This window comes from Sminthopsis crassicaudata, chromosome 2 (assembly GCF_048593235.1).
Source record: "Sminthopsis crassicaudata isolate SCR6 chromosome 2, ASM4859323v1, whole genome shotgun sequence".
NCBI classification, from domain to species: Eukaryota; Metazoa; Chordata; class Mammalia; order Dasyuromorphia; family Dasyuridae; genus Sminthopsis; species Sminthopsis crassicaudata.
In genome coordinates, this window is record NC_133618.1 from 249,343,206 (window position 1) to 249,356,080 (window position 12,875).

The 12,875-nt window shown below is 34.5% G+C and overlaps 1 protein-coding gene across 3 annotated transcripts in view; it reads left to right on the forward strand.

Moving 5' to 3' along the window:
* Window positions 1-12,875, forward strand: part of CDH4 (cadherin 4) — a 1,236,924-nt gene that overhangs the window by 418,632 nt on the left and 805,417 nt on the right. The window contains exon 2 of one of the 3 annotated variants that reach the window (XM_074288749.1): window positions 10,839-10,970. The exons of the other annotated variants lie outside the window; for them this stretch is intronic. Coding sequence (XP_074144850.1) covers window positions 10,880-10,970 — 91 coding nt within the window. The 5' untranslated portion in view covers window positions 10,839-10,879. The remainder of the gene's footprint in view (window positions 1-10,838; window positions 10,971-12,875) is intronic. 3 annotated transcript variants of the gene reach the window in all.

Genomic DNA, 12,875 nt, shown 5'->3' on the forward strand with positions numbered 1-12,875 from the left:
CTGGGGAAAAAATTACAAAGCGCTCCCAAATGGGGTCACGAGCGTGGAACACAACTGAAACGCCTGAACAATATTTAATATTTTAAGGTTTGCAAAGTATTTTCCATGTGTTATCTCATTTAATCCTCAAAGCAACCCAGTGAAGTAGATACTATTATCTCTGTTTTACAGATAAGAAAACTTAAGCTAACAAAGGACAAGTTACTTGCCCAAGATCAAAAAGTTCATGGGTGTCTGAAGTAAGATTCAAATTAAGGCCTTCTTGACTTCAAGTCAACCACTCTACTTGAGATCTTATGTGTCTTGCCCAAGGTTACTCAGGCAATGTGTGTCAGGAATAGGAATGGAATCCAGGTCTCCCTCTCTACTACTCCAGACTGCCTTTCATATATGACTCATAAATACATGAAATAAATATCTGAAGAAAATATATGTCCATGTCTTTCCCTTACAACACAGTGTCGATGAGTAACCTTTTATTTCTATGAATTACTTGCCTCTTATTGAATAAAGTTTTCTTTATGTGAGTCATTATTTCTGTTGCTCCATAAAAATATGTTTTTAGTAAACAAGCTGGGAATTCCAAGTTGATAAACTTGCCTCAAAAAAAAAAAAAAAAAAAAAAAAAATATATATATATATATATATATATATATATATATATATATATATATTTCAATGATTGAGCCTCTGGGTATTGTTGAGGTTTCTCACCTTTGAATATGGCTACTGCTACCAATGCAGACTAAATTTCATACTCCATATGTACTTCCTCATTATATTATTATATTAACCCTCCTGTCTGAGAGAGCTTGTATGTTACAAAGACTAGATTTGGAGATCCCATTGGACTACTTAGATTTAAAAGGAGATTAGGTATTTGTTTCTTTTTTTTTCTTCCTCATAAGTATGTATACTTAGAGATTTCCCTGGGATAATGATTTATAGGTCAAGTCGATTTATTTTTTTTAAACCAATTTGAAAAAGATCAAATTTGGTTTCATGCAACACGCATGTCCTAAGAGACTCAGGCCACATATTCAAATGAACAGCAAAAACAGGAGGACGCCATTTAAATCCTGCTTGATGAACTGCTGCAGTCTGCTGTGTCCCCCTAGAGCAAGACCTACAAAGCCAGTGAAGTGAGACTTTGCAGGTTTATTTTGCTGCTAGAGTTCACTGCTTAAATTACCCAAAGAAACTGAAGGGTATAAGGAAAATAGTGATGTAATTGCCCATCATTAACCAGAGCTTGATTCCAAGAGCTAGTTTCAAGGGCTAACTCAAAATAAGAGGTGTATTTCTAAGTATCTCTCCTGAGAAATAAAAAGTATTTATTACATGAATCTCCTCTGACACATTTTAACTAAGATTCTTCAAATTCAATTGACTTAAGAAAATGTTGCTTATTTGCTTTTATTCCTCCTTAAAGTTCAGAAGAGTGTTTTGGATAAAATATTGCTTTTGTTTTCTTTCTATCCCTTTCAAAATGATCTGCATCTAAGCTGGTACATTCTATGTGCAAATCACTAAAATCTATATAAACTGTAATAGGTTTAGAAAATCATACTTTATTATGAAAGGAACTCATCAACGAGTCTTTATACTTGAAATTTTGTCATTTAGCAAAGACATTTCTATCTGTTATTCTTTCCATTTTTAACAAACAACTCATAATGAAATACAGAAAGAGTTTATTGGGAGGTTTTTTTTTTTTCATTTTTTTGTAGGTGGTAGTTTTGTTAGAAGGATAGCAATGTTTTGCATCATTATTTGCTGCAAAATAGATAAAAGAACAATTTTAAATATGTTACATATTTATGAAGAATCAGTGATCTGGGCAACTGGAATATTTTTTCTTGAAATTAATTTTTATCAAAGGAATGCACCATTTTATTGGTAGTTAAAAGTTATGATAGTTAAAGTTAAAAGGGTAGTTGAGTAATCCTATCACCCATCAGACATTAACCAAGAAAAATTCTGTTTCCCTTTCTGTGTTGAATTTTTCCTTTAATCCATGCTCCTTTTCAAAGACAGATCCTACAGTCTTGTCCCCCATGCTTTAAATAATTAACCACATATTTCTATCATTCTTTGATCTCATCAATGTGGGTATTCCTTTCAAAGAAGCAGAATAAAACCCATCTCTGAAAATCCTGAGCAAATGTTATTTATACTCTTCTCCAAATCTTTCATTGGAGATCTACTCTAGGAGCTAGAGGCACTCCTCTCCATCCCTTGATGTTGCATGTGCAGAGATGGAGCCATAGGCTCCATTAGTTCTCCCATAACCTGAATTTATAACCAAACCATTTTCTTTTCTGATCATATATCCCTCCAATGACATTTTTATGCCACTTCTGAATATGTTTTCACTGAAAATGTATTGTTGTCCATCATATATAATGTATATGATGTGTAATGATGCCTGACTTAATGATGACTCAACTCAAACTCTTAAGAAACTACCAAACTGTATGACTTGTAACCAGGCAACATCACTCTCTAAGAATATTTTTCTTTCTTTTTTCTTTTTTTTTTTTTTAATGGAGTTTTGTTTTCTGGAGAAATAAAGTAATTAAAAAGCATTATACAGTTCCTTAAGGAAATCTTGCCTGTACTTAATATAGAAATATAGGCATAACTTCTGTCCATATGGAATGTGGGATATAGGAGCTCCCTAACCACTGAAATACTGCTTAGTTTACAAGTAACAAAAAGGAAGATGAAACCTTTAGAATATTTGCATTTTGAGTAGCCCACAAAGCATAAAGTCATTAGTAATATTCAAATAATTAATAATTTTAAGATATAATGCTTTGTGCATATAGATACATATTACATGAAAATTTCTTAATAAAAAAAATTGAAATGATAAACAATTAATATCTTTATTATTTAAGCCCAGTGTGGAAGGATAATTAATTCCATATTGTATTCTAGTGATGGTCTTTGAATAAGCATTTAATGTCCAGTATTCCTAGATAATTACTCTAGATATGATGAGAAGCCTATGTTTCCTAAAGCTGCTGGACTTCCTCATGTGTCACATGGTACATTGTAAAGAGCACTAGATTTGGAATTGAAGACCTGGGTTTAAATCTTTCCTCTGCCACTAACTAACCATTTGATACTATGCACAATGTCTTCTTCTTTCTAAGCCTCAGTTTTTCTTATTCATAAATTGAAGGAAAGGGATATCAGTCCTATATATTTCAGAGAATGTTTATGGGAATTAGATTAAATGTCCATGGTTTATAAACTGGGAAGGAAAAAAAAGGAGGGAGAGATGAGGCATTTATTAAGTTCTTTCTAGGTGCCAAGAACATAAGTGCTTTATAACTATTTCCTATTTTATCCTCGAAATGTCCTTGGGAGGTGGGAGTTGTTGTTATCCCTATATTATACTTGAGAAAAATGGAGGCAAGCAAAGATTAATTCTTTCTGATTCCAAGTCCAGGGCTCTGGACACTGAGTACATTATACCACCTTGTTGTCTCAATGATAGTAAAATATCATGATATATTACAGTAATTTTTAAAAAATTTATGCAATGCTAACCTTAAGAGAATGGTCTAAAATGGAAATTTTTGATGGCAAAACTCTGAAAAAGTTTAAAGTACCAGATTAATCTCTGAAATTGGTAGTGTAAGGATGCGGTTCCAGCAAAACAAGAGAAAGGAATTGTAAGGGCCCTTTAAATGGGCAGGCACAGTGTAACAGGAGATTTGAGTGGCCCAGAAGTATTCTCTGTGGGTATAGGATTGCCCTGTGGGTGGGATCCTGGCCATATTGAGATAGCTTCGTAATGGGTGACAGCTCTCTCGCTGATTGGCTGTGTGTGTGACCTCACAGGCCCTTTATAAGCCCACTACAGAGAGCAGTCCCTCTCTTTAACCTGGCGCTCTTTAACCTGGCTCCTTAGCCTGGGGTAGCTGAGCCAAGCTGATGGAGTCATGAGAGGTAAGAAGTTAACAAGTCAGGGCATCAAGTCAGGGCATTATGTGAGTAGGTATAATAAAGGCTTTTAAGATTACATGTGGTTGTCCTTGAGTGTGCTACCAGTTATTAAACTATAGATTCAAGAAATCATGGCCAGAGACCTTTGAAGGCCTCAGAGGAGGTGAGCCGGGTAGAGTTGACAATGCAAAGATCAGTGGTCAAAGGTACTCTGTTGGGCCTTGGACAGACTGGTAATTGTAACTGCCAGGACTGTATGTTACAGGTAGAAGCCTAAATTATGATAACAGTACATATGAATAGTGAAACTAATAGTTTCTTATGAAAATTGCAGGATTCTAAGATAGGAAAAGGTTAATAGATTAGCTAGTCCAGCCCATCCTTTTTATAGATCAAGACACTAAAGCCTACTGTTGGGCTCATTCCCAAATATGTGACTTGAATAGCCACATAAGAATGAATGGTAGCAAATACTGACAGTGAAACATGCTATTTCCTCTCTATACTATATTATTTGATCATTACAAGCAAAAGAACTTACCTGTTGTTGTAGAGAGCTAAGAAGTTTGAAAGCCCAAAGAAGTAGTATCAAGTTGATGGCACTCTTCTTTATTTCAGCCTATATGCCTAGCAGTAATTTGTTTACATTACTGTTTTATTTGCCAAATAATGAAAATATTATAGGCTAGGGTTGGAAATGGAAATTAAATTTTTAATAGGATATACAGTAGTAATAAAGAGAAGAAGTACACAAAGGAGGATTCCTCCATGATAATTAAAAATTATAAAGTCATTACTCAAACTTGCTTTCTGAATTGCTGAGTGAATTAAAATGCTTGTTTTGGTACAGGGGCTTTGCAGTATTGTCTCATTAAAATTCCGCCTTGTCAAAGTAGGGAGAAATGCATATGCAATGATTAATTCTATTTAAACCTTCCATTTGCTGTGAACCTTATCTCATTGTACAACAAAATTCACCTTGAAGGGACTTACATTGTGATATATATTTGCTGAGAGGGGAGGAAATATAGAAAAGATTTGTTTTTGGTAATATGTATTCTATTTCATATATTGAGGAAGAAAAAAAACCTGTGGAGAGACTAAGGTTCTCATTACTGCCAAAGAGTATTATAATGAAAAGTATTACTTTTTTATGGCTTTTCTATAGTATTAGGCAGAGGCATTTTCTATAAATGTTAATCATTAGTCTTTATAAATTGCATTCTCTTGGAATAGTTGGCTTGTAAAGTACTTGTCCTACAACCTATAGCCTACTCAGAACAGGAGAGTTCATGCTGAAGAACATGCTCATCCCTTGCAAATTTAAGTTGTTTTTTGTTTGTTTGTTTTCTCATCTTAGGTTGTCATGGGAAATAAATGAGTGTAATGTCTTTGCTAACTTTCTGTAGGACCTCAGGACCAGCCTGAGTCCTTGGTCTTAATGGAGGAATGATGAAGGCAGGAGGACCACCACAAAGCTGGTCAAAGATGGAGTGTGTAATCTGTAATCTGTAATCTGTAATCTAGAGTCTCAAGTCTTCTCTGTGTCTGTGGCTAAGAAACTTATTTGTCTGCAGCTGAGAGAGTCTTCTGTGTCTGAGCCTCCTTTAAATACCTCAGTATTATTACATCACTATAGCACACCAAGCATTACATCACCATTATCTCACTCTGAGTAGGTGCTTAACTATAAGCACCATGCTGTCCTTGATTCAAGTACATCCTTTCAGAGTTCTGCCCCTCTACATCTTCCATTTTCTTTTGTTTTAGAACATAGTTGATCACATCATCCCTGACTTCTCAAGAAGGGAGGGGAGAACCCCAAAAAGGATGTGATCACACCTTCCCTGACTTCTCAGGACAGGAGGTGAAAACACCAAAAAGGAGGTTGTCATGCCCTCCCTGACTTCTCAGGAAGGGATATGAAAACACAAAAAGGAAATGGAAGTCAAACCAGATATTGTTAGCAAGTTTCCTCTTGGCTGAAATTGAAACAGGTATACGTAAATATATCAGCATGGGAGGTATTACACAAGCACATAGCAATATAGCTAAGGCTAGTAGTGATGTAACAAACAACAGGAATAAGCATAGTGATATAATAAACAATATGAATATGCATGTCCATAAGTCCTAGAAGGAGGGTATATAAATAACAATCACACACCTTCTTCAGCAGTCAAGAGATAGTCCAAAACCATTCTATTGTCCATTACTTCATGTATCAGAGAATCCAATGATTCTTGCAGATTTTGAAGTCCTGCAACAGTCTCATCAACAATTTTTGATATTCATAAGTCAATTGCCATAACTGCCATGCTTTTTCAGTGGTGGGCATAGTCAGCGATGGAACCACCAGATATTTCTTGGGTTTTCTCCTTTGTTTTAAGGGGCTTCTCTGTCTCTCTCCAATGGACAAGGTGAATACAGCTCATTGGCATCCATCTGATTCCTTCACCATTTGTAGAGATACAAGCAAACCTCTCCCCCATGCAGTTAACCTATCTGGTCCCTTCCATTCACCACTTTTTGGGTCTCTTCACATCACCTGGTGGTTATCTAAAGATAGTGGAGCTGCTCGTACTGGACACTGTCCTTTTGGTGGCTTATAAAACCTGTCTACTGGAGCCAGTGCATCTTTATCAAAAAAGTTAATAGTATAAAGAGCTAAATTTAAAAGTTCTTTAAGGTTACTCAAAGCTCCCCTTTTGTTTTGTTTTGGGAGGAGTATCTTGATGTCTCTGTTTCTCCTTTCTACTATTGCCTGTCCTTGAGGATTAAAAGGTATGCCAGTGGTGTGTAAAATCTGTTACTGCACATTAAAATGTGCAAAATCTTTAGAAGTATATGCAGGTCCATTATCTGTTTTTATTGCTTGTGGCACACCCATAATGTATTCTGAAAGGTTCTGAAGCCTAATTTATTCAGATCTTCCTAATTCCAGATCCAATGTTCTATCTATCTTACCATTAAGCCAAATAGAGAAACAGTAATAATATTCCTGATCCAGAATGAGAGATCTTCATTTTCTAGTGTACCCTGCTTTAAAGAAATATAGTGGTCTCTAGGGTCTTTCAAGGTTCTTAATTTTTGTCACTCTATGATTCCAAAATTCATTAAACAATCATTTAAGTCCTGTCCTCTCTTCTTTTGAGGTATATGCTATTCATTTCTATCAGCCAAGAGAAATGCTGGTAGTTGTTTTCTATAGACCTCCAGAATATGCTCATTTGAGTTTGATACATGGCTCACAATTTTTTTCTTCTTCCAAATTTTTGTCTTTATAATAGGATTGTAATACACAGACTGACTTTCTCACCAAGTCCTTAACCATTCAGTTCCTCAGCCTATTCACTTTCATGGCCTGTTTTTCCCTTTCACCTTAGCCATGGTCTTACCTTTGATATTGCCGTTACCCACAAATTCACATCCATGTCCAAAAGTTTGGAAACCCCTTTATCAAGGCAAAATATTTTGATTTTCCTCTGTCCCTTTACCTTCCCTTCCATATAACCACTGCCAGTCCCTTCCCTCTCCCATATCAGCTCCTTAGACTAGTTACTTTCTGTTCTTTTTCTTCATTTTTACCCCTTAGTAAACCAGTTTTACTCTACAATGATCTTTTCTCTTGGAACCCTAACCCCCTTGGTATCACTAATTATTCCCAGTCAAACCTCAGCCTTAGATGACTCTCACCATCTACTGTCTTTACTCCTCCACAGTTGCTGCTAGACATTGGTGCAAAAAAAAAATCATTCATTGGGTCCACTACAGATTTATGTTAGACAATTTCCTGGGTCCCCTTTGCTATGAGACCATCCCTCTATACTTGATTCCACTCTCTACAGCGATTCTTGCAAAACTTCATTTCTCCTCAAACTCCCCATAGCTTCTACTCTGCCACCTCAGATTAGAATCTTGACTAATAGTTTCCAGAAAAAAAAAATTGAAGCCATTCACTATGAGTATCCTTTCTTCTCTCTAGCCTTTCCTCATCTCATATCACTTTCTTTATGCTACTATTTCTTGCTTCATCCTTATCTTTTTTAATAGTATTTTATTTTTCCAAATATATACAGACATAATTTAAACACTCACCTTTGCAAAACCTTGTGTTCCAAATATTTCTCCCTTTTCTACCCATTCTCCCTTCCCCAAGACAGCAGGCACTCTAATGTAGGTTAAACATGTGCAATTTTTCTAAACATATTTCCATATTTATCATACTATATAAAAACAATAAAACAGATCAAAAGTAAAAAAAAAAAATAAGCAAACAAACAACCTCCAAAAAGCTGAAAATACTGTGCTTTGATTCACATTTAGTTTCCATAGATCTTTCTCTGCATGTGGATGGCACTTTTCATCAAAAGTCTATTGGAATTGCCTTGAATCACCTCATTGTTGAAAAAATCCAAGTCCATCACAGTTGATCATCATATAATCTTGTTACTGTGTACAATGTTCTCTTGGTTATGTTCACTTCATTCAGCATCAGTTCATGTAAGTCTTTCCGGCCTTTCTGAAATCAGCCTGCTCAGCATTTCTTATAGAACAATAATATCCCATTACATTCATATACTTACTTATTCAGTCATTTCTCAACTGAGGAACATCTACTCAATTTCGACTTCCTTGCCACTACAAAAAAGGCTGCTACAAACATTTTTGCATATGTGGCCCTTTTTCCTTCTTTTATGGTCTCAGACCAAGTAGAGACACTGCTGGATCAAAGCGTATCCACATTTTGATAGCCTTGGGCATAGTTCCAAGTTGCTCTTTAAAATAATTGGATCATTTCACTACTCCAACAACAATGCATTAGTGTCCCAGTTTTCCCACATCCCCTACAGCATTTATCATTCTGAGGGACAGGTTCCCTGTTTTACATAGAGAGGTGGCCCTTCCACCACTCCACTTTCACAAAAAAAAAAAAAAAAAAGCCCCTCTATACCATCTACTCCAACAAATTAATCCCTCTGCCAAACTGCAGGAACATATTTTTACCTTCAAGATTCAAGATTAAATGCAAAATTTTCTGGTGTTCAAATTTTCTATAACGGTCTTATTCTCCATCATTCTGTTCTTTTTATCCCTTACTTCCAATCAAATATTCTTTAATCCAGTGACACTGGCCTTCTTACTATTTGTAGAACAAAATTCTCCATTTCTCTTCTCCGAGCATTTTCTCTAACTGAATTATATCCTGAAGATGCTCCATTCTTCCTCTCTATCTGGCTTCCTTGGCTTCCTTCAAGTCTCAACTAAAATTCTGTTCTCTACAGATATCCTTTCCCAATCCCGTTCCCAATCCTCAATGACTTCTCCCTTTTATTTATTCCCTATCTATTCTCTGTATGGTTTATTTGCACTTATTTGTTTTCTTGTTATCTCTCCCAATAAATTATCAACTAGTTGAGGAAAGCAATTGTATTTTGCCTCAATTTCTATCCCAGAGCTTAAAACAGTGCTTGGCATATAGTAGATGCTTAATTAATGTTTATTGATTGGCTGAGATGCTTCTTATACATCAGAAACTGTACTTTCTCCGGAGTTAGAAAATATAAAAATATGCAAAAAATTCATTTTTGTAGATAAAAACCTTTGCTTCTGTAAATGCATTATAGGGATCATAGGCTTTAGAGGTGAAAGAGACCTTAAAGATTATTCAATCTATGAAATAGTTTATAATTGAGGAAATTGAAGCTGAATAACTTTGCTAAAGCCATATTCCAGTCCTGGACCTTCTATTTATTAATTATGGGTCCTTGAGCAATTCAAGTCATTTTTTTGATCCTCAATTTTCTTATTTACAAGATGGGGCTGAGGATAAGGTCTAGACCTGTAGGGAACTGGTGGGGAAATTCCTACTAGTACAGGTCATCACCTTTTTTTTTTTTTTTTTTTTTTTTTTTTAGTTACTTGGAGTAGTAAGGTATTAAGTCAGGGAGAAGACCAACACAGCCACTGTGTCAGTGTGTTGCAGGTAGAACATGAACCCAGATCTTCCTGGTTCAGAAGCTTGCTTTCTATTTTCATGCTATTACCTTTATTGTAAAATGGGTATAATAACACTGGGCAATATCTTCCAATCAGAGTTGCTGTGAAGAAAACACTTAGTAAATTAAAGAGGGCTTTTATGAATGCAACCTGTTATATTATAATAGCTTCTTAGTATCTCAATCCACCTCGAATGTACATCTTTTAAGAAGACAGTTATTATATTTTTAGTTCTTGGAACATTTATACTTCCAAGTATGTAAAGTTACAGAAAAAACTATGACTCATTCTTACTCAGAAGCATCATCAGAAACAGACAAGAAAATCTCTTCTCCTTCTCTGTTCCCCCCAAAAGTTGAAGACTAAAAGATTGATTAAGTTCCACATGATTCCCATGAGAATCAGAAGTTTGTAGATTTATAGTTAGAAGGCATCCTATAGATTATCTGGGCTGACCTCCTCATGTCAGAGATAAGACACCAAAATAGTAAATAGTATATCCAATGTCATAAAATTAATAAGTGAGAGATTTGAATCTAGCTCTGAAAACATAGTTCCTTCCATCACTTCATGGAAGAGAGAGGATTAGAGTTAGAATTCCTGAAGTCTATTCCTACTTATCCTCTGATAATGGCCTAATATACTAATCTTTCGGAAAAGAAGTCTTCTTCTTTAAAAAATGGGAATAATCCTGAAAATTATTTATAAATATATGAAATTATTTATGAAAATTGAATGAGAAAAAGTATATAAAGAATTATAGTCTTCTATTTTTAAAAAAACACAAGTATGATTTTATTGTTACAAGAACTATAAAGAAATTGAATTGAAATGATCATTGGGCTCTACTAAGTAAACTTTTTCTTCCTTTCTTCCAGGTAAGTGTCTCGTCTGTTAAAGCTGCTTCAGACGTGCCCTTATGTATTACAAGGCCAAATGTATCAGGAAAAAATCATGTGTTCGCCTTCCTGATTCTGCTGATCATGGATATGGGATAATTCAGTGGAAAAGTAAGACTGCTCTGTCTCTGAATGAGACAACATGGGTCACTGAATAGTGGTGGGGCTATCCTTCAGCTAATTTTTTTGATATCTATTGATTGATCATGTAAATACAATAGAAGAAAATGAAATAGCAAAGTGATAAAGTAGGGAGAAAATAATGTGTATGGATTGTCTTGAAGAAAATGAAAAAAAATTATGCAACTCTTACTTCATAATATAATTTACCTAGCCAAAATCATATATAACACAACACCCTAATTTAAACTTAAAAGCATGTCCTCACGTTGAGATATTTTTTCATGTCTTGGCAATTGAAGTTGTGTATGGTTATATGTGTGTATGTGGGGGGAGGCATATCTGTATTGATTGTTCTTTAAGTTTAGTGTGTCTCAAGCAGTTTAAATTACATAAATTTAAAGAATAATAAGGAAACAAACAGATGGCTTTAACATTTTACACTAGCAGGAAAGTGACTCCAAAAATTACTTGGTAAATTTTTTGTTTCTGCTGTTATATAGAAATATTAACAGCCTTCATGGTATCCTTCTTTATCAGTTGCTTAAGAATTTACATTGGATTCTGAATGGGTATTCCCTGGACATAATTTTGAAAACAGTTTGTGCCATGCTTCTCCTCCCCTTATTATCATTTCCCCCATCCAAAAGGAAAAAAAAAAAAAAAAACCACAACCCACAGCATTATAAACCAGAAAAAAAGTTGCAATGTATCTGAAACTCATTCCATGTGTATTTAATTTAGCCTCTTAACATAAAGGAATTCCCTTTATTGTGTAAAAGAAACAAAAGTGATAAGAACAAAATGCTGTAAGCTTAAAAACTATATTAGTAACCAGCAGTTTTAACATTTACTTAAATGTTCATAAAAAATAAATCAGCTGTTTCTCTTGAATGTTGGAGCCTTGAATAAAATGTTGTAGAAACTGATTCCGTTACTATTCTGGAACTTAAGAGGAATGTTCAAGTTTTAGGCCTTCAATATTAAAAGTGAGAAAGCTAAGTTGTCTATATTATTATGTGTTGAAGAAGGGGTGGGAGGAGAACATTTGACTTCCAGAATAATTTAAGTCAGTTTATAATGGAATATATTTTGATACAATTCAATTTATGTGCCTTTCTTTATATATGCATAAATCTGTTTCTTATAATTTCAGCTAATAAACTGAATTGAATTTTATTATTATTATTATTATTATTTAGTTTTTAAAATGTATTTTGTTTTTACCTATTAGTTATTTTTATTTATCATCTCCCATAATGAACCTTCCTTTGTGTCAAAGACAAGTAATGACGCAAAAACACACACTACATCCAGAACTGATAGCATATAGAACATTCTATACCTGTACTATCCCATCAATCCAGTAAAAGGAGAATAATTCATTTCTCCTCTCTTCTTTTGGCTTAAGATTGATTGTTTTCTAGTTATATACTTTTTAGATAAGTCAGTATTTAAGTGGAATTTTTTTTTTGGTGTTTTTGTTTGAGTACTGGAATTCTTACTTCTCTCTGGAAAAAAAAAGTTAATAGAAAACACTGATGTAACTTAGCATAGACTAATGTTGTTGTTTGTATATGGTTTGTTCCAACACTACATAAAAAGACCACATCAGTAGGCTCCAACCCTACATAAGAGAGGAAGAGGAAAAGCTGAACTTCTCAAAACCATTTCTAAACTTAGAGTCAATTAGGTCATCAGAACTACTTGCCCCACTCTGTGATACTCTGTGGCACATCCTCATTGGTTCTCCAGAAAGGCAATGGTCACCAGTGTCTAAATTATCCTCAAATAGAGTCTTTGCTCCTATGTCAGAATAATGAACCAATGGTACCAATTGTTTTCTAAATGAAGACCAAATTATTTATAAATAGCTTTAAAAAAAAAAAACCTAGT